The sequence below is a fragment of the Chrysochloris asiatica genome, unplaced genomic scaffold (genome assembly GCF_000296735.1).
Source record: "Chrysochloris asiatica unplaced genomic scaffold, ChrAsi1.0 scaffold00128, whole genome shotgun sequence".
NCBI classification, from domain to species: domain Eukaryota; kingdom Metazoa; phylum Chordata; class Mammalia; order Afrosoricida; family Chrysochloridae; genus Chrysochloris; species Chrysochloris asiatica.
Genome location: NW_006408646.1, coordinates 7220984 through 7247696, shown reverse-complemented (window position 1 = coordinate 7247696; position 26713 = coordinate 7220984). Strand labels below are relative to the sequence as shown.

Genomic DNA, 26713 nt, shown 5'->3' with positions numbered 1-26713 from the left:
GCCATTGCTGGGGGCGTCTTTGGGCCTCAGCCAGTTTGGGTTCTGCTAAGAGTCTTGGTGTGGTGCTATAGGGTACACGCTGGACTGCCAACCACAAGATCCGTGGTTCAAACCCACCAGTTGCTCCTCAGCAACCCTATAAAGATGGCTGTGAGTCGGAACCATCTCATCTGAACTTCACAACAGTGACTGCTGGCTTTAGGAAGCCTGCAGTCTGGTATCCAGTGAGCTTTGGGCACAGGGGTTTACCTTAGACATTGACCCTGGTGGGGAGCCTTCGACTTTGAGACTTTGAAAGTTGTTCGAGAGGAACAGGTGTTGTGGTCAGTCTGCCAGCCCATTGGCTGGGTTCACTAAGGGAGGGAATGTAAGCATCAATATCTACCCTGGGTAGCACTTCCTGGTATCATACCCCCACCCCCACCCCCTCCCCCCTGGAGTTTTGGTGTGGTGCTGCAGTTTAATGCACTGGACTGTAAGGTCGGTTTGAACTGCAGAGTTGGCGGTTCAAGTTCACTAGCCGCTCCTCGGAAATCCTATACAGGGTCGCTATGAGTCAGAACCGATTTGAAGACACTTAACAACAGCCTAACGCTCCGGAATGCAAAATCGTTTGAATCGCAAGGTCGCGATTCAAGCTCACCAGTCACTGCTTGGAAACCCTATACAGGGTCGCTGTGGGTCGGAATCCACTTGACAGTACTTAACAACAGCCTGCTCTAGCGGTTCTACCCCCTGCCGATCAGCGAGAGAAAGGAAGTAACCAGAGCTGCACAGAGGACCCTTATCCTCCACGTCCCAGGGGGTCGGGGGCTACTGAACGTCAATAACCTCAAGATGGCCTCAACCATAAGATACACTTGTGTGGCCAAAAACGGCAAAGACCACCCCAAAGGGCAGAGACAAAAGTTCCACATCCCAGCACTACTGGCGTCCAGTGTAAAGGGCGGAACCCTAGGGGGCGCAGTAGGGGCGGGGCCTGAAAGACGCGGAGGGGTTGCGGTCAGTAGGCGAGCCACAGAGCCTCGGCTAAAGGGGCGGAACCAGCTGAGGTCCGGAAAGAACTAGGCGAAGTTCTGGTGCTCCGGAGAGGCGTGGCCACCCGATGGGCCATGCAGTCTTCAGGGCGTGGCCGAAGGGCGCGGGGCGGGATGAGGCGAGTCGTAGCGGGCGGCGTGGACGCGTCCGCGCAGCAGCTTCTTTAGCCCTGGCCCCGCCCCATCGCCCCGCCCCCCGCGCGGCCTGGGTCTGGTAGGCGGCGGGGTCCGCTCAGCGCGGCCACGATGGAGCTGCACATTCTAGAGCACCGGGTACGGGTGCTGAGCCTCGCCCGCCCTGGCCTTTGGCTCTACACGCACCCACTCATCAAGCTGCTCTTCCTGCCCTGCCGCAGTCGGTGCGCTCCCGGGTTCGGGGACTCAGATGGGGTAGGGGCTCGGATGTCACTCCGGGCCAGGGCTGGGAGGGATTTAGGGTCGTTGCGGGGCTGGCCGGGAGCGGGTGGAGACGACGCTTCTCTGACCACCATCCGGCCTGAGCCTCCGTTCCCTGAGGCCGCCGCCATCCGGCCTCTTGAGGCCCATGTTCCAGGGCCAGTTGGGGCGCAAACAGCCTGAAGTAGGCAATGCTTAACTCCCAAGTAGTGTCATATGGGGGGATTCCTTCCTGACGAGTGCGGGGAACTTTCAGGTGACTTCCGTCAGGCCACAGGGCCTGTCTAGGGTCCGAAGGCCCAAAGCCCCTGTGGCTGTCTCCTGAAATGGGGAACGGGGATGCGTGAAGTAGCCCAGGATAGGGTTCAGGGAATTTAGGAGGCGGAGAAGTTCCATGATGGCGCCCACACCACTGACCTGGGAAGAAAACTGAAGCAGGCGGGGAACTCCGGATCCTAGACCACCCGCAGACAGGAAGGCCTCCTGGTAGGAGGTCTTCCTGGCAAGCACAGGTAGCTCTCCGCTCCAGGCTGAAGTTGCTTCCCTCCCCAACCAGGTGCAAGTTCTTCAGTCTGACGGAGACCCCCGAAGATTACACGCTCATGGTGGACGAAGAGGGCTTCAAAGGTGGGAATGGGGCTGGGAAACAGGAGCACAGGGAGGGATTCATGGAGTTGGGACCTTGAAGGCAAATGGCTCTGTGTACTGACTGTGTGCCCTTGAGCAAGTCTCTTTCCCTCTCTGAGCCCCGTTCCTCTTCTGTAAAATGGCTATGGTTATGCTTCTGATCTACTAGGGTCTCACTAGGGTTTCATATACCCTGGGCTGTGTGTTAGGGGGTTCCTGCAGCTGCTATAAACCCTGGACGTCTCTCTCTGCTGCTGGTCACATCTTTCCCTGCTGGCCAGGGAACTCCAGAAGCTGAAGGGTTAGTGAAAGAATTCAGGAGCAAGTAGCTATGTAGGGTGGGGTTCTAGGGTGCCTCCTGGTTGTGCTGGGTGAGTAGCAGGCACCCAGCCCCTGTCCCTGCTCTGGACTGGACACCAGCCTCTCTCTCTGGACCTTGGAGCTGACATCTGGCTCTCATTGCCATTTCTGCCAGCCTGGTCCATCCTTCAGGCTTGGAATCTCAGACCTGCCAACTGGTGCTTGGCCCATCCCCCAGTGCTTGACTTCTGGCCTTAGTTTGTACATAAGGCAATGAAGTTGGGATGCCCAAAAGGAAGGCCTTCCCCAGCTAACCTGTGTCGTAGCACCCCCTGGTGGTGCCAAGTGGAGTAATCAACCACTGCCAGGAAGTGAATTCTGATTCCTAAACAATCCTGTAGTGGATTAAAGCCTCTATTAGCCCTCAGAACTTCCTGTGGGACAGATATATTGTTATTCCATTTTACAGGCCCGAAGATTAAATCTTTGTCCCAGGTTGCATAGCATAAATAGTGAAATTGGGATTTGAGCCCAGGTCTGTCTGGGACGTTTCAGTCCCTAGCAGGTCAGCTCCCAAAGTGCTACTCAGTCCTTGTATTCATACAAATCTTAAGAGCAAAACTTGGGGTCAGGGGAGATCAGCCTCAGTCTCCAGACCTGCCTTTACCTTGGCAGGGCCCTTCAGGTATGTATAGGGAGACAGGATTAGAGAGGTATATATAGGGACCAGCTCTGTAGACCCTGATTGGTCATGTGCCTCCACCCACAGAGCTGCCCTCCTCTGAGTTTCTGCAAGTGGCTGAGGCCACGTGGCTGGTGCTTAGCGTCTCGTCTCACAGCGGCACGGCCACAGCGGTGCAAGCCACTGGGGTCACCAAGATCGCCCGTTCGGTCATAACGCCACTGGCCGAACACCATGTATCGGTGCTAATGCTGTCCACTTACCAGACAGACTTCATCCTGGTAAGTGTTCTACCAGTTCCGGGGCAGGGTAGGGTGGGCCCGGGTGCCTGGGGACCCACATGATATGCCATCTCCCTGGGGCCAGGTGCGGGAACAGGACCTGTCTGTGGTGATCCACACGTTGGCCCAGGAGTTCGACATTTACCGTGAGGTGGGCGGGGAGCCTATGCCTGTTTCCAGGGATGAGTCCAGCAACGGCTTTACCCGTGTCCAGCATGGTGAGGGCTTCCCCCTGACACCCAAACTCAGGCTGGGGCTCCTCTTTCCATTAGTGCCTTTTCCCTTGTGTGGGTAGGTCTGTGGGCGTGGCAAGACAGGGCCCCAAGAACCTAAGCCAATTCCTGGAGAGATTGAGCCTGCCCGGCCTCCTCCCTGACTGGCCACCAGGGGGCGACCCAGTCCATGGCTACCTGTTCACCAGTTGGCCCCATCCATTCTGAGCAGGGCCCAGCCCCACGGTGCATCCCATCCAGAGTCCCCAGAATCGCTTCTGTGTCCTCACCCTGGACCCTGAGACGCTGCCAGGAATCGCCACCACGCTCATAGACGTCCTGTTCTACTCGCATAGGTGGGCCCCTGGTTTGCTAGCCCCTGTCCTCCATCCTACCACCTTCCACCAGTCCATCCGTTCTGCAGCAGTATCCTCTTCTGGGTTCCTGGCAGTCCCTGAGGTCCACATAGTCTCCACTGATTTGGGGGATGATCCCTGACCCAGTGGTTGGAACCCTCTCCCGTGGTGTCCACAGAACCACCCCAGACCCTTGTCCCACTAGGCCCTCCCACACCTAATCCTACACCTTGGCATAACCGGTGGTACCTCATCTGCACAACTAGGAAGTTGGGGTCTTTGGACAGCAGAGCAAAGTGCTCCAGAGATGGGAGGGAGCATGGTGAAGTGGAGAGGGTGTGTGGGCTAGGTGCCCTCAGAGCATCAAGCCTTCTGTCCCTCCGCAGTGTTCCCAAGGAGGCAGCCCATGGTGGTCCCGAACCCAATTCTATCCCATTTTTTGCCTTCTCCCTCATTGAGGGCTACATCTCTATCGTCATGGATGCTGAGACACAGAAAAAGTATGTTAGCCCCCTGCACGTGGACCCTCAGCTAGCCCAAGGGAAGGAGGAGACAGTATCAGCTGGGAGGCTCCCAGACTGCCTGCCCTGGGGACTCACTGTGGGCAGGGGTGGAGTGTCCTGCCCACCACCCTCTGTACCCCCTTCTCAGGTTCCCTAGCAACCTGCTGTTGACCAGCTCCTCAGGGGAGCTGTGGAGGATGGTGCGCATCGGTGGACAGCCTTTGGGCTTTGGTGAGGGCCTGTCTTATGTGGTGGGTGCTGGGGAGGGCCTGTGGGGGGCAGGGGGGCTCACCTCGGTCCCTCATCAACCTTCAGATGAGTGTGGGATCGTGGCACAAATTGCGGGTCCCCTGGCTGCAGCTGACATCTCTGCCTATTACATCAGCACCTTCAACTTTGACCATGCTCTGGTGAGTGCTCTAGGCTGGGATGGGAGCTTCTGGATGTAGACAGGCCTAGAGGGTGATGGTGGGGAGACAGGAAGTAGTCCCAGCTGGGCCAGCTTCAGCCTTGAACCTGCCCACCTGCCTGCAGGTACCTGAGGATGGGATCGGGAACGTCATCGAATTGCTCCAGCGACGACAGGAGACCCTGGGCTCCTGAACCCCATGGGAGAAACACTCTCCCACTTGCCTCCAGGCTGCTGGGAGCTTCTCTAAGCTATCTTCTCAAGCTCTGGGACAGTCCCCTGGTTCCTTCCAGGAGACCCCTTGTTCCACTCTATGTATGTAAGCTGCTTGTGGGCACCGGCTCTCATGTGAACACGCGTGTGTACCCACACAAGAGTAGGTAGGCGCTGACCCCACTATGCGTCTTCCCACACAGGGGAACACGGTGCTGGGGGTTCTACCCAGAAGCCCCCAACCCATCACTCTCTGCAAGGCCTCGGCATTTGCACAATTCCTGCCTGAGGTCCGAGCCACCTCCCTCAGCCCTCCCCACTCCACCCCCTGGGTCGTTGTACTTCTAGACATGGCCTCTGATCTCCGTTCTGCCTCTGGCTGGGTGGTCTTGCCCAGTCAGGAACATTCTGACAGTGCTGCCCTCCTGGGCCTCTAAGAAAAGTATTTTTGCAACTCTTCCTTTCTTCATTTTTTATCAACTTGTTATAAATAAAAGACTTCGTAGTGACTGAACTGGGCGTGGTCCTTGGGGGACATCTGAGTTTGGTTCTGATTCTGGACCACAGCTTTTCCTTGACGTCCTTCTGCCCCCACCCAAGGCAGAAGTGTGTGTCTATGAGCGGGAGCCGGCAGACCTTGCTACACTTGGTTCTCATGGTTCCCCCCAGAGCTCAGAGAGGTGAGGTGACTTGCGAGGGTCACTCAATGTCTGGAAGACTGCCATTCAGGACTGCCTGATTCGAAGCTGAGGACCTTTCTTCATTCTTTGCTGCCTCCAGAAAAGCCCAGAAGGTTCTCAACATGGGCAGGAAACTCCCCCTGCTTGAGGAACCACCCCAACCCTCTCTGCCTGCTTGGGTATGGCTGGCCTACGGAGAAGTCCCTCACAGCACTTCCAGGCTGCTGCTTGAGTTCTGCTGGAGTGGTGGGAGAGGGTGTAGTGGTGGGCACAAGACGTAGGGGTCTAGATTGGGTTTCTCCCTGCTGAGGTGCAGGGTCTGGAGTTCAGGACAGGACTAGAGGCTCACAAGTCTGGGCTGTGTGCACCCGGTTTCCATTCATGGTGGAGGAGGGGCACCCTGCTGCATGGTGAGCCTGGGATTCCACTGTGGCCTGAGGGGGCCCCACAGATGAGCCAGGGAGGTTATCAGGTGCCCTCAGCCCAGACCCGCCCGCACTGGGGAAGGGAGGAAGGGTGTGACTTCGGCGTACTCAGAGGTCCCAGTGGATCCCCGGAAAAGCCTGAATGGGGGCCAGACCTCTGGCAGTGTGCCCACTTGCCCCCAGGAACTGTGGCCTAGGGTGTCTGTATGTAGACCAGAGGAGCTGAGAGCACAGCCCTACCCGGGTGAGTCAGAAGGGAAGACCCTGGGGACCAGCCCCTCCCCCTTGGTCTCAGTTTCCCCATATGCGTGGATACCTAAGAGGCAGCGCCATCAGGACCCCGGGGAGGGGACATTTCCTTGGAGTCTGTTAGGGGGCTGAGGAGCTCTCAGCTCCCCCACTAGATGTATCTGGGTCTGGAAGGGGAGGGCCTGGATTTGAGGCAGGACACAGTTCTTGGGGCTACCTGACCTGCAGCTGGAGAGCTCTTGACCCTGTGTCATTCTGTGAGTCGTATCTGGCTGTTTCTGTCATCTTGGGTCTCCAAGTGCTTCAGATCTTGCCCAGGTCCCTTTTAACCAGGGCTGTCCTGACCTGGGCTAGTTCTTGGGGTTGTTCACAGAGCTAGCCCAGATGGGGGCCGCAGGCATGCCCCAGTGAGCTGGCTTGACCTGGACCCAGTTTTAGCAGTCAGTGTGTCCATGTGTGTCTGCCACATGTATTGCAAGTCTGCGTATGGTCAGGGATCCAGGGCTTGGGAGGTGCCCCAGGGAATCCTCAGCTGAGAAGGGGATTTGAAATTCCTCCTTAGAGATACTTCAGCAGCAATTCTGGGTTTGAAGTCCTCACCCCAACCCTGCCAGGTAAAACCACATACCTGTCAAGTGGCCCCAAAGCTGGGTTCCTGGGTCCCATGCAAAGGGTGGGTAGATAAATCATGTGACCTCCTGAGGCTCCTCCCAACCCAGGTGGAGAGGGTCCCAGCAGGACCTCTTCTGAACATGGGAGTGTCATGCTCTGTTCATTCATATATTCAACACCCACTATTAGCCCCATTTACATGGGTGGAAATGAAGCACAGAGAGATCAAGTGACTGGCCCAAGGTCACACAGCCTGGCTTAGAGACCCAGAATTCAAAAAAGGTTAACTACCCACAGGAGCCTGGGGAGTTTCCCTGGAGAAGGGACACTTGAGCTGAACCCTGAGGGACTGGGACTATTTTGCAAGATCCCTTGCAATCCCAGCTGTCTGCGTCTGTGGCTGGGTGTCTGCTGCCAGTGGCAACGAGTGCGTGGGCAGGCACGAGAGGTCTGGCCCTGGCTCCTCCCTGACCTCGGCCAGGGCAGGGTGGGTATGTTGGGTAATGGCCGTGGTTTGCGTCTCACTTTCCTTGGCGGGCCCTGATTCTGGACTTCCGATGGGGCTTCTCGAACTTCCTTTCCAGGGGCTTGGCCCTGGCTCCATGTGGCTATGTGTACTGCATAGGTATCCAAGAAAAGGACTTTGCTTGTGGGTATTGTAGCCCTCTGTACATGTTTCTATTGAGTGCTATGGCAGGAAAGCATATGTTTGGTGATGTCTGCAAGTGTAAACATGTGAGTGTCCTGGTATGGCTTTGCACTTGTCTGATTATAACTTTATGTGGAGACGGTGTATCTAATAGTGTGTTTTCTGACAGTGTGTGAATGTCAGCTGTGTCCCTGTCCATGTCTACTCATGTATCTGTGCTCGTCTGTACGCACATGAGCATTTTGGAATATGTGTTTGTGTATATCTATTTTGTATTTCCCTGGGACTGTGTGTACATGCTCCCATGCGTGTCTGTCTGTCAACTTTTCTTCCTTGGATTCATATCCCGCAGGCCTCCACCTGCTGCCTCCCCCTTCCAGGCCCTGGAGCCCAGCTCTCAGAAGGACCTGCTCACTGCAGTCACCACTGCTACCCCATCTGGCCTCCTCTGACCTCTCTGCTCACTCCCTTTCAGTGCCTCCTGTTTGATCTGGAGCCTGGAGCCAACCTGCACTGCTTTCTGCCCCTCCGCCTGGGCACCCTGGTACAACACAGCCCCCAAGGCTCCTACCTGGCGTGTACCCCACACTCCTCAGGGCCCCTGATCAGCCCATGGTTGTCCTCCCCAGGTTACTGTCCCAGTCTCCCCACCAGAATCTCTCCCCTTCCCCACTTCCCTCCAGTTATCGGTATAGACACATTTTTTTTAAAACTTTTTATTGTGATTTGGGTGAAAGTTTACCGAACAAATTAGTTTTCCATGCAGTAATCCATAAACATTTTGATATTGATTGCAGTCCTTACAAAGCAATATTAACAGCCCTCTTCCCATGTCCTCTGTGTGCATACCATTTCTCTTTATCCTTCTTTCCTATCCCTTCCTGCCTTCTGAGCTTTATCTTTGGGCAAATGCTGCCCTTTTGATCCATTGGTTGACTATTTTAAAAAAGTATGTATGTCTCCCTGATGTTATTGCTCACTTGATAGGCTTGCTATCATTTGGCTGGACTCCTGGTGTGACTGTAGGATCAGCACTGGACTGCGAACCACAAGGTTGGTGCTTCAAACCCCCCAGCTGCTCCTCAGACAACCCTATACAGGGTTGCTATGAGTTGGAACCAACTCAACAGCACTTACTAACAACAACAATCATATGTCTAAAAGGTGAGCCGGGGAACTAAGTTCACTTCCGTGCCTGAACAGTTAACTAAGGACCTTGTCTCAGAGGTTCCAGCAGTCTCTAGCTAGTAAGCCTGATCTTTTTTTTATGATTTTGAGTTTTGGTCCACATTTTTTTTTTATCTGCACTCTGGTGATAGAATTTATTTCAGTTAACTTTTAGGAAAGACAAATGCGTCATGTTTCGACATAATCTCCTTGCTTTTCAATACACTTTGTCCATCTGTCAACAAGCTTTCATAGTCCCTTTTTAAAAAGCATTTTAGACTGAGCTGCTAGCCACGAATGCATCGCTGTGTTTACTTCTTCATCAGAGGTGAAACTTCATCATTGAAAGGCTGCTTGTTCCCCTGAAAGCAGGTGAAAGTCCAATGGAACAAGACCAGAACTATAGGGAGGATGTTTTAACACCTCAAAAAGAAGATTTTGTAGAGTGTCAACAGTGTGGGCCGAGGTGTGCGAACATGCATTGTCATACAAGATCAGAATGCTCTTTTTTGATCAAAATGCTCTTAGTAGCCCTTTGTGTTTAATCTGAAGTTTAGGCTTCAGTTCTTCAATAAGCATCTCACTGTAACCAGCACTGTTGATTGTTGAACATTTTTTCTGATTGTGTTCCAACACTGGCCCTTGAGAATCCCAGAAAACTATAAGCATCAATTTTCTAACTGATAGTTGACTTTTGAACTTTTTCTTGGTTGGCAATTGAGGATGTTTCCATTCCATACTCTGCCGTTTACTCTCAGGCTCATAGTGATGAATCCGTGTCTCGTTACCAGTAATGATCTTTTAAAAGAAATTGGTCCACATTTTTCCCCACTCTGCCCAGGACATTCTATAGTGATCCCTTTCAGAGCAGTCAGCAGTGGTAGGTGGACATCATCTAGTTCTTCTGGTCCCAGGATCATGGAGGCCGGGATTCATGTGGTCTGTTAGTCCTTTGGACTAATTGTTTCCTTGCGTCTTTGACTTTCTTCACTCTTCTTTGCTCTGGAGGTGGAGGGACTAAAGTTGCATGTTAGATGGCTGCCCCCTGGTCTCTTCCACTGCATCACCACTAGCGGCCATTGAGTCAGCTCTGACTCACAGCTGCTCAGTGCGTGCGAAGTAGAACTGTGCTCCATAGTGTTTTTAAGGCTGTGACCTTTCTGAAGCAAATCACCAAGGCTTTCTTCCAAGGCACCTCTAGGTGAACTCTAATCTCCAGCCTTTGGTTAGCAGCCAAAAGAGTATGGTATTCCATTTATACAATCCAGTGACTTTCACCATTGTCTTAGGCCAAGTTTTCTAGAAAAGCAAAACTAGTGAAACATATATATGTGTGTGTGTGTGTATATATATATATATATATATATAGAGAGAGAGAGAGAGAGAGAGAGAGAGAGAGAGAGAGAGAAGTTTATTATCTTAACAGTTATCCCAGGTCCACAGGGAGCAGACCATACCCCCAAGGAAGCATCCCTTTAATTGATTGACTGCTCATAGCTGTTCGTCATAGAGCTAACTATGCCTGTATGAGCTTTCATCACCATAAGAATAAGCACATCTCAACTGCTAAACCTCTGGAAATCCTGGCCTACTTCAGTTGACACAGAAACCTAACCATTACAGTCGTGCTAAACATGAAAAATTACCCCAGCGTGGCCCTACCGTGACCCCTTTCTCCCTGATCACCAACTTTTGAGGGTTCCCCCTGCTCATGAGGCTAAGCCCACTTTTGATACCCCCTGGCCTGCACCAGCTCTCCTGGCCATCCTGTTACTCTGGCCCTCAGCCTACATTCACATCCCTATAAACCGGGACACCTTCTCTGGACAGCTGCCAGGCCCTGCTTGCACTGACCTGGCCTTGTAATTTAAAGTAGCCCCTCCTCCCACTCTACTTTTTTAAAAAACATTTTATTGTGAATTGAGTGAAGGTTTACAGAGCACAGCATCTATTTTACACTCAACAAACCACACACTTCATTCCATCTTGATGATTGTAATCCCCTCTGTGTAACATCACTCATCCCACTTCCTTCCTGTGTTTCTTGTTTCCATTCCTCCTTCTTTCCCCACCCTTCTGAACTTTGCCCTTGGGTAAATGCTGCCCTTCTGATCTTGAATGGTTGATCATTCTATGGTGTGTATACCTCACTAATATTGTCCTCCCTGGAGTTCTGGTGTGGCGCTGTTGGTTAATGCACAGGACTGCAAAGTCCTCTTGAACGGAAGGCTGGTGGTTCAAGTTCACAAGCTGCTCCTCGGAAACCTATACAGGGTCACTATGAATCAGAACTGGCTTGGTGGCACACCACCACCACTACCATATACCTATCTATTGCTTAGCTGAAAATTGAGCCACAGAGCTGAGTTCAGTTCTAGATCTGAAGGCTGACCAAGGACCACCGTCTTGGGGGTTGCACCATTTCTATCTGACCAGTAAACCTGGTCTTTTTTATGATTTAGAGTTTTGTTCCACAGTTTTTCACACTCTAACCAGGGCCTTCTAATATGATCCCTTTCAGAGCAGTTGGTCATGGTAGCTGGGCACCACGTAGTTCTGATTTCAGTGTCATGAGTATTGATGTACATTAGTCCATTGTACTAATTGTTTGTAAGCAACTTCAATTTATATCACCCTTCTTTCCTCCAGACAGGGAGAGACCAATACGATAGTTGTACCTTAGATGGTAGCTCATGAACTTTTAAGATCCCAGTTACTAAATAGCCCCCACTTTTTTTTTTTTTAACTTTTTATTATGAATTGAGTGAAGGTTTACAGAACAGATATCAGTCCCATATTCAACAAACCATACACTTCATGTCATTACAATGATTGCAATCCCTTCCACGTACCATCAATTGACAGTATTTACCTCTGCTCACTTTAACTCTTGCACTCCGCCCTGTGTCTTCCACTACCTTATTCTTTCCTATGCCAACCTCCCTCTTGTATATTACCTTCCCCATCACCCAAGTTAGCACAGTCTACCTTCTCCCCAGTGAATAACGTTCCCTTCCCTCTCACCCCTGGTAGCCATCATAGAATATTTCATTTAGCAAGAAAACCTCTTCTTAACTTTTTACAACAGTGGTCTCTTATAATATTTATCCTTTTGTTATTGTCTAATTTCACTCAGCATAATGTCCTCATGTTATGAGATATTTCACAAATTTGTCATTCTTCAGTGTTGCATAATAGTCCACGGTGTATTTGTTGTATTGTTGAATATTAACTAAATCTTTCTGATTTTCCTCCTTTTTTATTTTGACGTGAAGATGTATCAATTTTCTCTGAGGTTACCCTATAATGTATTTATGTTCCCCATTTAAAACAGTCTGTTTTATCTCAAAATCTTAAGTAGGCCTTTCAAAAGGAGGCCTGGTGTCATAGTGGGTTAAGCATTCAGCTTCTAACTTCAAGGTTGTGGTTCAAATTTACCGGTCAATCTGTAGGAGAAAGATGAGTCTGTCTGGTCCCTTAAAAGCTACAGCCTTGGAAACCCTTTGTAGGGTTTCTATGAATTGGAATCGACTCAGTGGAAGTGGGTTTTGCCTTTTCTACATTAAAAAATAAAAAGTCCTTATACAAGTGCTAACTAACTGGCCAGTAACAGCAGAAATGGCTGTGGGAGACTTTCTGACCCTCTTGCCTGCTCATAGTTCTCAGATTTCCAGCTCCCTTGAGTTTCCTGGGGTCACTATGTTTTTAAGGTCTGCCCTTTTTTTGTTTTTTTAAATTGAGGTGAAACTCACATACAATGAAATTAACTATCTTGAAGTATATCCTGCTGTAGTATTTAGTACATTGTCTGTTGCATAACAACACTGCTAGCTGGTGGCCAGAGTTTTCATCACCCAGAAAGGAAACCCTATACTCACTTCTCTTTTCTTCCTCTCCCCAGCCTCTGACAACACCAGTCTGCTTTCTGTCTCCATGGATTTCTCCACTCTTGACATTTCATATGAATGGAACTGCACACATCATATACTATATAGCATTTTCTGTCTGTCTTCTTTCACCACGTATTATGTGTTCAAGGTCCATCCACATTATGGCATGCATTGGACTCCCTTTTTGTGGCTGAGTAATAACATGGACCCATTTGGTTTATTCATTCTTCTATGAACCTTTAGAGTCCTGGTGTGGCATTATAGGATAAGTACTGGACTGCAAGGTCATCAGTTCAGACACACCAGCCGCTCTTCAGAAACCCTATACAGGGTTGTTATGAGTCGAACTGACTCAACAGTATTTGACAACAACGTGAAGTTTGGGGTTGTTTTCACCTTTGGGTTATTAAGCTCTGTTTTCTTGACTGCGAGGTGCCCAGAATTCATATTTAATGCCATATTGCTCCACTTTCCTTCCTCTTAGAAAGAACTGACCCTTCACGTTCCATCTGTGCATGGGGTGACCTGGCCCCAGATGGTCCTCTGCAATGGCTCTTTGATGGTTTCTCCACTGGGAGAAGCAGGATTTCTATCCCTTTTTCCATATTAAAATAAATATCCTGAGTTCCTTTGGAGTTTCCCCAAAGACAGGAGCGTGAAGAAGGCAGCTCTTCCAAGGCTCCTGTGCTCTAGGGATTACCTTGGGAGTCAGAGCTGGCCTTCTAGACATTTCCATTGGGGACGCTGGCCTTTTCCCACCATTTTCTCCAGTTACTACCACTGTTGAGCAGAGGTTCTGAACCTTTGCTGAAGGCTCCAATTCACTGCACTTGGCACTTCCTGTGGCAAGTAGAATACTCTTACCAATTTATGCCCATCCTCTTTCCCTCCATGCCCTCCAGCTCTCCCACTCTTGCCTGCATCTCTATGTAGGACTCAGATTCCTAGCTGTCAAAAAAACAGATTAGCTAGAAAAGAAGAGAATTGTATCTTGCCCCCTTTGCTGGGCATGCCAAGGAATTGGTGCTGGTCCAAGCAAGATCAAGGGGCTCTTGGAGAGATCACTCAACTCCTGGCTGTGAGAGGCCACATTCTCACCTACTTGGACCCCACCCTAGCCTCATGGGGTTGAGATGATGGCCTTCCATAGTTCTAGGCTGGTGTCAACCCAGTTTAGAAACCCCAGCCACAAGAAGGAGGCTGTCTGTTGGGTCTGATGTCAGTTTCAGGGAAGAAGCCTCATTGATCCTACTCAGAATGCAGGTGCACTACTTGAGCCCATGGTACCTGGAAGGCCAGACCTTGGTTGGGCAGGCACCTGTTCATGCGGCTTGGGTAGAGAGCTGCGTAGCCTAACAAGTGGGTCTTTCAGGTACTTTCATGTCTTGCGCGTCTTTGTGTGTTCCTACGTGTGTTGGTACATGTGTGTATGTATTGGTGTGTGTGTTGGCATACGTATGTATGTTGGGGTATTATGTATTTAGGGTATGTGTTGCTGTATGTGGTAAGGTATGCATGTGTTGGGATGTGTGTTAGAAAGTGAGTGTATTCTGTGTGTGTGTTGGGATGTGTATGTTGTGTTGGAGTGTGTATTTGTTGGGGTATGTATGTATTTTTGGTGTATGTTGGTGTGTGTGGTGGAATGTGTATATATTGGGATGTATGTGTTGGGGTATTTGTTGGTATGTGTGTGTTAGGATGTTTGTGTTGGGTTGTGTATTTATTTGCTCTTCAAAACCTAGATCTAAAAAGGGACATTCGAAGCCAACTCCCTCAACTGAAAGCTTTATCATTCTTGCTGCTTTCCTCCCTACACTTAGCCTGGTGCCCACTCACCCTTATTCCACAGTGGACACTTAAGTGTAGGTTGAATGAAGATATGAAAAGCACCCTAGATGTGTTTGTTTTTGCAACATGGACGCCCATACCCTCCAGCAAGAGGAGCCCCATTTCTATGAGGTTGTCAGTTGTAGCTTACGTGAGACTAATTCTGCAACAAATCCCATGCTGTTTTTTCCAGTAAAAATGTTGCAATGTTGAAATCCATCTGTAGTTGGTAAAAGGGCAGATTTTGAATTCATTAAAAACATTATCATAAAGGAAAAGTCAGCATCTTTAGGAAGGAAACTTCTTAGAAACAGGATCAGATGTTCTAATGTAGCATGAGTGGCTGAGCTCTGCGTTACTGCAGCAGGGGCCAGGAAAAGGCTGGAGAGGAGGACCTAATCCCACCCTGTAGTTAGGTGGGCCCACTCCTCTAGAGACCTGGCCACAGGTGCACCAGCAATGAGCTGAGGATGCGTTGGAATCTTCCAGCCAGTGACTGAGACTCACCTTCCCTGGGGTTCTGTAAATGGCTGCTGTGTCTCTTCCTTCACTTACTTGGTCCTGAAAGAATTTCTTGAGCACCTTCTATATCCCAGGTCTCTTTGCACTCTGGACAGACTATGGGGAACCACAGCCACAGTAATGAGACAGCTCCCAGTTGCAAACATGTACAGCTCTGAAGAATGCTACAAAGAGGGGTCCCTGGGATGCTGGGAGGAGATTGGACACCCAGCCTGAACTGAAGGGTGTTTTTTTTCCTGCAAAGATGGCGTTGGGATTCAACTTTAGTGCCTAGGGGAGTTAAGAAAGTTAAGAAGGTGGAGTGTCCCAGGCTGTGGGAACAACATATGCAAAGCCTTGGCCTTCCTAAGGGATTGAGGGAGGTCAGAGAAAAGTGGTGGGTGAGGCTGGGGAGGTGGCAGGGGCCAAACCACGAGGACCAGGTGGTTGTGGTAAGGGCTGTAGCCTTATCTGACTGACAATGGACAGCCAGGGAGATATTTTTGGCAAGGGAGTGGAACCATGGGACCAAGAGGGGCTGGATGTCATGGCAGCAAAGCCTCAGCTGATGGGGAGGAGGCTCAGGAGTTTTCTCTCCTTCCCTTCCTCTCCCACCACACCTACACCACCATTCTCTCAACTCCCCGCCTCCAAGTGGCTCCTGCTGCAGCCCTACTGACCTCCTTTTTCTTATGACAAGCTTCTAGGGTTACTGTAATAAAGACGTCAACACCAACGTGTGCACTAGTCATGCACCTTCCTGGTCTCATCTCCCCCAGCTTCCGGTAGCCCCCAGCATTCTTTGGCTTTCAACTGCAGCAAAACTGTGTTGTCTGACACTCTTTGTGTTTCTCCTCTTCTTTCATAGGGACACAAGTTGTATACAACAGCTCCAATAACCCTGGTGTGGCTCTGTAGAATAAGCACTGTAGGATAATGACTAACTGCCAGATCATCAGTTTAAACCCACCAGCTGCTCCTCAGAAAGTCTATGCAGGGTTGCTATGAGTCGGAACTGACTCGATGGCACTTAATAACAACACTCCAGTATAAGGAGACCTGGTGGAGCTGTAGGATAAGCACTGGACTGCAAATTGCAAGGTTCACAGTTCAATCCAGCAGCAGCTTGTCAGAAGAAAAAGGAGGATTTCTGTTCATATAAAGCTTTATAGAGTCAGAAACCCTGTACTGTTGTTGTTAAGTGCCCTCGAGTCAGTTCTGATTCATAGCGACCCTGTATAGGGTTTCCCAGAAGTGGCTTGTGGGTTTGAACCGCTGACTTTACAGTTAACAGTCCAGTGCTCATTCTATAGCATCACACCAGGAAAACCTATACAGGGTCACTTGATGGCAGTGGTAGGTGGTTTACTCCAGTATGACCTCATGTTAACAGATAATATCTTCAAAGACCTTATTTCCAAACAAGGTCATGTTCAGTTTGTCATGTTCAAATATGTTTTTTTGGTTACAAACTTTCAGTGGTGGCTAACTCCCTAGAGCCAGCCTCCCGCTGTGGAAGTGGCTATCCCCTCCTCTCTAACAGCTGTTCTATTTCACTTTGGTCCACCCCTGGGCTCTTGGAGGACTGCCTGGACAACCTGCCTTTGTTGTTGTTGTTAAGTGCCACTGAGTTGGTTCCAACTCATAGCGACTCTGATAGGGGTTTCCAAGGAGTGGCTGGTGAGTTTGAACTGCCAACCTTGTGGTTCAAACTGACCTTGCAAGTCTAGTGTTTTATTTCTTAGAGCCTCCCAATTGCATGCCCTTCAGCAAAAGACTCTGCCTCAGTGGTCTCACAACTTCCTCACATTCAGGACATCTGCCTCATCATGCGGCAGGGAGGATTCACAGAGATGACCCATGTGAAATACTTAGAAGTGGGCCCGGCACACAGAGGGCTCCGGAAGTATGTATGATCACCACTGGGCAGACAGTGCGTGCCTGGGACACCAAAAATTGTTTTTGGCACAAATATGATGTTTCAAAATAGGCATTGTATGCTGTCATCATGAGGAAAGTCAAGACTCAATTGAACTTCCTTTTTCTCATTTTATGTTTGGTGCTGTTTTTATTTCGAGTAACAATACAGAGCTTGGAGCTGAGGTGGCTCTTAGGGTTGGGGTTTTCTATGGCCTTCATCTAATAGACAAAGACCCTGCGCTCTGAGAAGGTAGGGGTGGGGTTTGTTCCAGGGCAGCCAGCAGACAGCAGGCCAGATCAATACCTCATATCCTGTCACCTCAGAGCAGACGCGTGGGCCCCCCACCTCCCACCCCACCTCCGTGCCTTCCTTCCCCTCAGTTGGGGAGGTCCCTATGGCAGCGCCTGGTCTAGGGCTGGCATGAGGTGGACTGAATAGAAAGAACTGAGGTCTCTGCCTCTCTCTCATGCATCATACACTTCCTTAATGGGCGTTCAGGTCCCTGGAACAGTGGTTACCCAATGTGGCAAAACAACTGGGTGCAGGGGATCACATTATCGCACACCTGTGGACATGCCAGGTCCTAGGAGAACTCTGTGTGGGGCCAAACCGACTGCCGTATGGGTTGTGGGATCCTCATGATGGGTGGCCTCACCTCGACCTCAGGGGTTTATGTAACACCACCTTTCCCAATCACCCGCAAAGCCACTCTATGACATAAGCAAGTGTGTGCCTTCGTCTGCCCCAGTGGCTGGCGGGTAGGGGCCGCTGAATCCCAATGACAGGCCAGAGACTTGCCAGTGTTATCACACCCTGAACTCCCTTGGCAATCCTGTAGGTAGTTTCTGCCATTGCATTGAATCATTGATCTTATTTTGTGAACATATACACAGCATTACACACACTAATTCAAAAATTCATGAACAATTCAGTGACATTGCATTCTCATCCACCCTTCAGGGTTATTTCTCCCCAATTAATATAATTTGAACTGTAAGGTCGCAGTTCAAACTCACCTGCTGCTCCTCAGAAACCCTATACAAGGTAACTATGAGTCGGAACCAACTCGACAGCACTTAACAACAACAATGAACATAAACTTACTGCCCCATAAGCTTCTTGTCTAAGCTTTCCAATTGCTGGTGTCAATTTGATCCCATCCAGACTGTTCTTTTAAAAAGTGTAACTATCAAAGATGCATTTTAAAAATTAAGATGTAATTCACACACAACAAAGGTTACCACCTTAAAGTGTATAATTCACAATGTGGTGAACTATAATTCTCAATAGTTCCAGAACATTTTCATCCCCCTAAAATGGAAACTCCATACCCATTAGCAGCCGTGCTTTTTTCTTCCTTTCCCTCAACCTCTGGCAGCCACTTTACTTTTTGTACTTTTCCATGGATTTGCTTATTCCAACTTTTCATGGAGGGAGTCTGTTGGCACAGCGGTTAAAGTGTTCTGCTGCTACCCAAAAGGTTGGTGGTTCAAACTCATCAGCTGCTAAGTGGCAATTCTGTTCTATTCTACAGGGTTGCTCTGAGTCAGAGTCGACTCAACAGCCGTGGCTTTTTTTTTGGTTGGATAGGTCATAGAAATGAAATCATACAATATACAGCCTCTTGTGTCTGACTTCTTTCATTGAAGATGATGATTTCCAAGGCTTATGCTGTAGTGACTATTAGCAGTACCTCATTCTGTCTTATGTGGTTGGTCCACATTTGGTTTACCCATTCATCAGTTGATGGACATCTGTCCTGTTTCCATTGTTTGGCTATCATAAAATGTTCCACTATGAACACACATGTGCAAGTTTTAGTACGACTCATGTGTTAAATTTTCTTAGGTATATACCTAGGAATACAATTCCTGGGTGTGGCTCTTTGGGTTAATGTGCCAGACTGCAAAGCCATTTGAACTGCAAGGTTGGCAGTTCAAGCTCACCAGCTGCTCCTCGGAAACCCTATACAGGGTCGCTATGGGTCGGAACTGACTCGATGGCACTTCACAACAACAACATGCTAATTCTGGAGTTCTGGTATGGTGCTGTGGGTTAATGTGCTGGACTGCAAAGTCTGTTTGAACCACAAGGCCGGTGGTTCAAGCTTACCAGTCGCTCTTTGGAAACCCTATACAGGTCGCTATGAGTTGGAACAAACTTGACTGCACTTAACAACAAGAACATGGGAATTCTGATCTAAATTGGAAGTGATGGACTACTTTACCAAAGGACATGATGTTTGGGGAAAGTAGAAAAGCAATTGGCTCTAACTGATTGACACACAGTGACCCCAGGAGTGTCAGCGTAGCCAGGGTTTTCCTTGGCTGATTTTCAAGAAGTAGGTTGCCAGGCCTTTCATCAGAGGCACCTCCGAGTGTACTTGTCTCTGCAGCTTTTCCGGCATCAGTTGAACATGTTATGGTTTCCATCACTCTGGGGAGGGTCAGCAAAAATGAGGAAACCTCTCCATAAGATGGATGGACACACTAGTCACACCATGGTCTGAAACACACCAGATACCATGAAGAGGACACAAGACTGGATAACTCTTCATTCTGTTAACACAAGGTTGTCATGAGTCAGAGCCAACTTACTGGTAACTAACAACATGGTATTTCTATGTTTAACCACCAAATTATTTCTAAAGCAGCTGCACCATTTTACAATCTTACCAGCAGTGTACAAATGTTCCAATTTTTCCACATTCTCACCAACACTTGTCATTATCTACCTTTTTGATCATAGCTATCCCAGTGGGTGTGATGTGGTATCTCATTGTGGTTTTGATAAGGATTTCCCTACTGACTAATAGTTGTTGTTGTTGTTAAGTGACTAAGAGTCAGTTCTGACTCATAGCAATCCTGTATAGGGTTTCCGAGGAGTGGCTGGTGAACTTGAACCACTGATCTTGTGGTTCAAACCAACCTTGCAGTCCAGCGCATTAACCCACAGCACCACACCAGGACTCAGTTGACTAATTCAAATGGCCGACCAGCTGACTAATGGTAATGAGCATCTATTTCATGTGCTTGTCGGCCATTTGAATCTCTTCTTTGAAGAATGTCTATTCAAATCCTTGGCCCATTTTTAATGGGCTTGTTTGTCTTTTTACTGTGCAGTTTAGTTGCTTCATATTACAGAGGGGAAACCGTAGCTCCAGAAAAGGATGTGACTGAGCCAACATCGCTGGGGTTGAGATTGGAACTGGCAGCAAGTTGGGGTCACCTCTTGCACCTCTGCACCCCCTCAATTCCATGAAGCTATTTTCTTGCCCTTATTTTGGATCTTCCTCCCAGACCCATCCCAAGTCCTATCCTTGCATTTAAAAGGGCCCCCCAGTGGAAGAGTGAGCCGGAAAGGCAGGGGAAAGAGCAGTTCTGAGGAACCAAGATACTCCTCTTCCTCTCCAGTCACGCGGCCCTGATTGACGTGGCCCGGGAAGAGCGGGCAGCCCGGCCCTGCGGTCAGAACCTATTTATACTGACTGGGCCATGTTGCAAGCTTTTCCTGGTGGCAAGAGGAACGTCATTGTGTGCTTACCTCACTAGAAATGCTGACACATCTTCCTCTCTCATTTTGCTAGGATGGCTGACCGGGCTTCTTCACCTAGGGCCACTCTCTACTTCCTGCCCACTGCTGCCCAGCTTGCGCTGGCTGAGAGTTTCCCGCTATCTCTGGGCCCATCCTGCAATATCCCAATTGCCTGCAACCCTCCAGCCATGCACTTCTCTTGCAAGCCCTTCCTTGTCTTTGGTAACTGGCCCCCTGGGCTGCACATGGCATCCCTATTGAGTGCTCAGACTACTCAAGTTATACAGCCCGATTTGAAGGTGTCTCTCCTACTTCTTGGCGGCCTTTTAAAGGGAGGAGAGAGCATGGCCTTCCTGGCTGGTGGGAGGTTGGAATAAGGTGGAAGCACATGGCTGCCGGAATGAGTGGGGAGGTCAAGCAGCAGCTGCAATCTTTCTGAATATGTTGCTATTGTTAAGTGCCGTCGTCAAGTCAGTTCTAACTCATAGCGACCCTGTATAGGGTTTCCAAGGAAAGACTGTTGGGTTTGAACTGCTGACCTTGTGGTTAGCAGTCCAGTGCTTATCCTGCAGCGCCACACCAGGACTCATGTGTGTCATTACAAAGCAGAGTGCATCAAGGCATCTCCCTGACTCTCAGCTATTTGTGTTCGCTTGGTTGGGAGAGACAGAGATGGTGTCTCACTCACTCACGAGGAACTGTGGTGACCTGCAGCCAGCCAGGCCCTGTCCTGCCCAGAGGTGGAAGCAGCAGGAGGTCCTGCCACACTCACCACCCCTGGGAGGGCTTTTGTTGTTGTTACTGATAGCCGTCTTTCAGCTGATCTCTCATAGAACCTTATACACAATGGAATGGACCCTGTGCCATATCTATGATCAATTGTCGACCTGATCATTTGTGATCTGTAAGGTTTTCATTATCAAGTAGATCACCAGACCTTTCTTCCTAGTCTCTCTTAGTCTGAAAGCTTTTTAGGCCGCTGTTCAGCATCACAGCAATACCAAAGGCCCCACAGGGGTGGTGGCCGTGCATGAGGGACAACAGCCATGAATTGAGCCCAGGTCTCCCACTTGGGAGGTGACAATTTTATCTACCTGGGATTTCTGTGCGTTTTGTCCTATTCAGAGGTAGGTTGAGGCCATATCTGACTTGACTAAAAACAGTTGGAGGTTCCCTGGCTTTCAGGGGCCCCTGCATGTTTGACGTAGACGCCCTGCTAAGGGTGTAAAAAACCCTCCAGCCAGTCCTGTGGAGTCCCAGCATTTTGCTGCCCAAGTTTCTCTGGGTAGCATATCCTCACTAAGGTGAGCCCAGGCAGCCTGCCTGCAGTTCTCTACTCCCGGCTGTTGCAGGACTTAGAAGAGACCAGGGATGTAAAATCAAGAAGGATTTGGGTTTGACACAAACCCCAGAAAGAGTGCTGTGGGGGTGGGTGGGGGGATCCCCCAAGATGAGGAATTCAGCAGAAACAACATTCTCAGGATGAGAATCCAAAACTGGTCCATGGGAATGGCGTTGGGGGTGGTGTAGGGATTGGGAGCATTATGTTGGGTGACAGGGAGTGGGTGGAGTAAAGGCAGCCTCATGGGGTGGGTGTGGTTGGCACAGAATAGGCCCAACAAGAGCTTATTGAGTGAGTGTGTGAAGGTCCACAATGGTGTCAAGCCCGGATGCAGCTTTGGTGCTTCTAAATAGGGCAGCAGGGGCCGGGTGGGCCTGAGTGTGTCCAGCCTTCCTCCTTCCTGGCCACCTTGATTTCTAGCCCAAGTCCCACAGGCCCACAGTGATTCCTCAGCTGGAGCAGCTCAGGCCTCCCCACCCTCACTCCTCAGGTCTCTCCCAGCTAATCTCCCAGTCATGCAGAAAGAGGATCCCCTTCCTCACCCAGCAGATATGCCAGCCCTTGGTCTCCTGTCTGCTCTTGCCCAGGCTCCAGTTTACCCCATGGTGAAGTAGCAGGTTGGCGAGCGAGGCACTGTCTCCAGGGGCCCCTTCACATTGACATTCTGAAGTTTGAGAGAAGCAAGGGCCGCCCCACGATCGATCACTATCTTTCAGAGAAAGTGAAACCTGGTCCCCAACTGTCACCACAGCGACTCAGCTTCCCTCCCCGGCTTCCCCTCTGAGTTCACAGCTTCCCTCGTCTACTTGGCTCCCAACCCCGCCTCCCCCAACAGCCAATACTTGGAATTAGACTTTTAGCTTTTCCTTTCCCTTCTAAGGTTTTTTGCCTTTTATGTCCATGACAGCAGCAGCCCCATGAGGTGGGTTGTGAAATGTTTTCTCTTCCCTGTATTACAGGTAGGGCCTCTGAGGCCCAGAGACACTGAGTAACTTGCCCCAAGTCACACAGCACATCAACATGTCTCCTATTATTTCTCTTGCTCCCAGAGCCTGATTCTCTCTAGATGATGTGTTGGTCAAGAAGAGATGGGAAGGCTGGCTGGGTAAGGGATGGTCCATTTGGGATAAAGTAGACTGCTGAGCTGGGGGCATGAGGGTTGGGGGGTCACACCACAATTTCGGGGCTGCCAGCCAGAGTCTGGCTCCGTGCCCAGAGCCCGGTGGTTTCCGCTCACAGATGTCCCAACAGCCCCGGCAGGAGGGCGGGAGGGTACTCAAGAAGGAAGACGTCTCGCTCCCCTCAGCCCCAGACCACAGTGCTCTGCAAGCGATGGCCCCTGGGCCACCAGCTGGGCTGTCTGGGGGCCTGGCTGGAAGACTCTCTCCTTTCCAAGGCATAGCCCCTCTCAGGTGACGTGACACCCTGTGCTCCCCACTTGCCCAGGAAGACTGAAGCTGCGGTTTGCATCATCCCTGGGCGTGGGGCTGACCTCGAAGAACAAATTCGAAGAAAACAGGAGGAGGAGCAGGCATGGACCGCGCCCAGCGCCCATTGGCTGCCCATGGAGACTTTGGTTTTTGGGGTCATGTTCCCAGAAGGCCTGCCTTCCCCCCTCCCCCTCCCCACCCACCTCACGAGGTGTTGGCCAATCGCCCCAGCGGGCATAAAGTGGCGGCCTGCCCGCAGGGCTCCCAGGCGGGAGCTTGTCACCCCTAGCAGGGAGCTTGTCACCCCTAGCAGGCGAGGGCCGGAGCTCGGGCACCCAGCATGCGGGTACAGCTCACACAGAGGATGCTGCTTGGTGAGTGCTTCCTTCCTCCTCACCAGTACCCACTGGTGCTGGTGGGGAGCAGGCAGGCACCCCCTGCTCTCCGGGATCTGGTGGGGGCGGGTGGAGGAGGGTAGGCTAAGGATGCTGAGAAGGGAGGAAGCCAAGAAGTCAGGTCAAAAGAGGGGCCTGCTGAGAACCAGGCACCCACAGGATTGAGAGGGGGCATCAGAAAGGCTTCTAGGAGAAGGTGATGTAGAAGCAACTCTGGGAGCAAGGAAGTGAGGAAAGGCTGGATGGGTGGTGGGATCGGGAAGCAAGAGGTGGGGAGGTGGGATGGACAGAGGAGGAAGCTGCAGAAGTTGCCAGGAACATGGTGCAATTCAGAAGGGGTGGTGGGGCCACCTCTGAGCAGGTGAGCTGCATCTCCCCTCACCACCACCCTTGGGGGTCTGGGAGGATAGAGACAGTCAGCCAGCCCACCCAATCACATAGTACAGATAGCCACACCCACAGGCCAACACACACACTTAAGCCACATGATGTCACCAAAACCTCAATCTCACCAATCTGGGAACCCCCGCAAGCAGGCCTCACCCCACCATTCACAGTGTTCCACAGCTGTAGAACAGCTGGCACAGTGCACTCACATGGAACACCCCAGCTGGGCAGCAGGCAGCTGGGGAAGTGGCCCCGCTGGGAAGTCCAGTCCCTCAAGCTCAGTAGCTAGTCTGCTTGGGGAGCAGGATGGTTCTCAGGAAGACACGATGGTGTCACTGCTTTCCGGGCCCTTGCGCCACAGGCCCCTTCAGACCACGTGGCTGCCGGTGCCCTGTGGGGGATGGGAAGCGGCTGAGCCATAATTGTGCCTGCTCTCTGGAATATTCTGATAGTGGGCCTGACAGTGGAGAGAAAAGAGGGAGAAGTTGGGAAAGCAAGGCAGCACCTCTGTGAAAGCAAGAATGTGGATGGATGGTCCCTAACATTCTTTCCAGATGGTTCTGAGGACACAGCTTATGTGCCAGGCTGTAACTGGACAGCCTGCCTGAAGTCCCCTAGTGCCAAGGGAACTGAGGCCCAAGGGAACTGACAAGGCAGGGTTCAAGGGCTGGGTCTTGGACCCAGGGTCCCTTAGCTCAGACTTAGGTTGCCTGAGGTCAGCAGGTGCTTCGGACATGTCAGGCTTCACAACCTCCTTTCAAAGGCCTACTTGGCAAGTCTCAGCCACCGTCCTTTCGGGAGAAGTATTGGTGAGCCCTGTTGGTGCTCATGCACACATCATGAGCCTGGGGTGGAGGGGTGGGCCCTCTGAGCCTCTTTGAGCCCCCTCCCCTCTGAAAGTCACCCCAAGGATCCACCTGTGACTTCCTTGCTAAGGCAGGTGACACCCTTCTCTGCTTCAGGTCTGGTCCTCGGACTGCTGTTGCTGTGCATGGCAGCCATGGCCAGCTGCCCTGAGGAGTACAAAGTTGTTCACCAGCTACGGCAGCAGGCGAAAATCATGACAAACACCAGCATGCTCCTGGACCCCTATGTGAGCACCTGCCTGCCCCCTTGTGGCATCTAAGACCCAGTGACTTGGAGGGGGGGTAGGGACAGGAATGAGCCCTGGGAGGGTCTGTTTCACCACCACCCACCCACCCACCCAGAGGTCCGGCACACTTAGTATGGGACAAGTGAGCAAACTGAGTCCCTGTGCTTATATCCAGGCCACACATGGCTAACTAGAGTGTGAGGCCCAAATCTAGGACCTAGTCCAGCGCATGCTCAGTGCATACTTACCTCGGGCTTTGTTCTAGACACTGGATACAGCAGTAAACAGAACAGAGTCCCACTCTTGTGAAGCTCACAGTCACCTCCCCTCCAGCCCCACATCACAATTACTTCCATGGGGTCACTGCCCCTGGCCCCTCAGCATCATTCTGACCCTGTTTGAGTGCCCTGGGAGAATTCACGTCCCTCTCGAACCTCAGTTTCTGGGTCTGCGCAATGGGAGGACTGGATAGGGAGGCAGTGAGGTCCAAAACACAGTCAGCTCTGTGTGTATGTGGATGGGGGCTCCAGAGCTCACTCCCTGATTCTTCTTTTCTCTCAGATTCGTATCCAAGGTTTGAACATGGTACACAGTAAAGATAAATGCAAGGAACATCTCGAGAGCTTCCCCAGCTTGGATACCCTACAGAAACTCAGCAGAGTGGGTTTCCTTCAGACCCTCCATGCCATCCTGGGGCGGGTTCTGCACAGACTGCCTGCCCAGCAGCCTAAAATGCCCCTTGTCACCCAGGACGACTTGGACAGGAAAAAGTTGTACTACACAAAACAATTTATCCAAGGGGCCAAGAACAACATCTTTTGCCTGGTGGTCCGGCTTCTCAATGACTCTTCAGAGTTGGCCTTGCCCACTCAGGTCAACCTGGGGACCTCCACCTCACCCACTCCCTCTTTAGGCTTCCAGCACAAGTTGGATGGTTGCCGGTTCCTACAAGGCTACCATCACTTTATGCAATCTGTGGAGCAGATCTTTGGCAAGTGGGAGGAGGGCCTGAATCGGAGTCGGAGCCGGAGCCGGAGCAGGAGACACAGCCCCCTCTTGGCCCTGCAGGGACAGGCCAGAAGGAAAAGACCTTCCAGGAAGGCCAAGAGGCCTGTGTCTAGGGGGCTGCTTCCCTGGTAGCGGTCAGGGTGTCCCTGTAAGGTGGAGGATGCTCTATGGATGAAGAAGCCAGTGCCAGGTAAAGGGTGGGTCCCCTCAGGTTCTCCAAACCCACAAATTATCTGCCACTCAAAAATGCACTTTAAGGGGTGGCAACTGGGCAGACCTGCCCTTCTACTTCCTCTGGATTGGGGTTGAGGAGGGTCAGGCCATTGCCCCCCAGCCCCAGCTCTGAGTTCCCAGCAGGTGGGGTGTCTGGGTCAGACCAGGCAGGGCCAATTTTCCATTGATTCAGGGGTCTGATGACACAGACTGACTCACAGCTGGGCTGACTGCCCCCCACCCCAGCTGCCGGAGGCCTGCGGTCCTTCCCTTCATGACTTGCAGGGCCCTTGTCCCCAAACTTCCTCCTTTCCCTGGTTGTGGTTACAAAGGGGGCAGGCAGGTCTTTTAAGTCCTGAGCTGGACTTTAATGC

General features: G+C 51.0%; 2 protein-coding genes across 2 annotated transcripts; both read left to right on the top strand.

Moving 5' to 3' along the window:
- Positions 1-1161: 1161 nt before the first annotated feature.
- GATSL3 (GATS protein-like 3) lies at positions 1162-5007 on the top strand. The gene is made up of 9 exons (XM_006869232.1): positions 1162-1396; positions 1990-2060; positions 3130-3323; positions 3409-3541; positions 3768-3891; positions 4278-4391; positions 4543-4625; positions 4710-4804; positions 4929-5007. Exons 1-9 carry the CDS (start codon positions 1284-1286, stop codon positions 4995-4997), a joined length of 996 nt encoding a protein of 331 aa, XP_006869294.1. The 5' UTR covers positions 1162-1283; the 3' UTR covers positions 4998-5007.
- An 811-nt stretch (positions 5008-5818) lies between these two features.
- On the top strand, positions 5819-26258 carry LOC102832536. The gene is made up of 9 exons (XM_006869305.1): positions 5819-5875; positions 6305-6365; positions 7367-7473; positions 8107-8209; positions 10552-10660; positions 23260-23414; positions 23503-23617; positions 24926-25118; positions 25680-26258. Exons 1-9 carry the CDS (start codon positions 5819-5821, stop codon positions 26256-26258), a joined length of 1479 nt encoding a protein of 492 aa, XP_006869367.1.
- The last annotated feature ends 455 nt before the right edge of the window (positions 26259-26713 follow it).

What these genes read in the sequence shown, in the direction of transcription:
- GATSL3 (XM_006869232.1), top strand. Translation starts at nt 1,284, where the DNA reads ATGGAGCTGCACATTCTAGAGCACCGGGTACGGGTGCTGAGCCTCGCC. An exon ending in TTCCTGCCCTGCCGCAGTCG is followed by an intron (nt 1,397 to 1,989) that starts GTGCGCTCCCGG and finishes CTCCCCAACCAG; the next exon opens with GTGCAAGTTCTTCAGTCTGA. An exon ending in ACCAGACAGACTTCATCCTG is followed by an intron (nt 3,324 to 3,408) that starts GTAAGTGTTCTA and finishes CCCTGGGGCCAG; the next exon opens with GTGCGGGAACAGGACCTGTC.
- LOC102832536 (XM_006869305.1), top strand. Translation starts at nt 5,819, where the DNA reads ATGGGCAGGAAACTCCCCCTGCTTGAGGAACCACCCCAACCCTCTCTG. An exon ending in AACCCTCTCTGCCTGCTTGG is followed by an intron (nt 5,876 to 6,304) that starts GTATGGCTGGCC and finishes ACTTGCCCCCAG; the next exon opens with GAACTGTGGCCTAGGGTGTC. An exon ending in GCATGCTCCTGGACCCCTAT is followed by an intron (nt 25,119 to 25,679) that starts GTGAGCACCTGC and finishes CTTTTCTCTCAG; the next exon opens with ATTCGTATCCAAGGTTTGAA.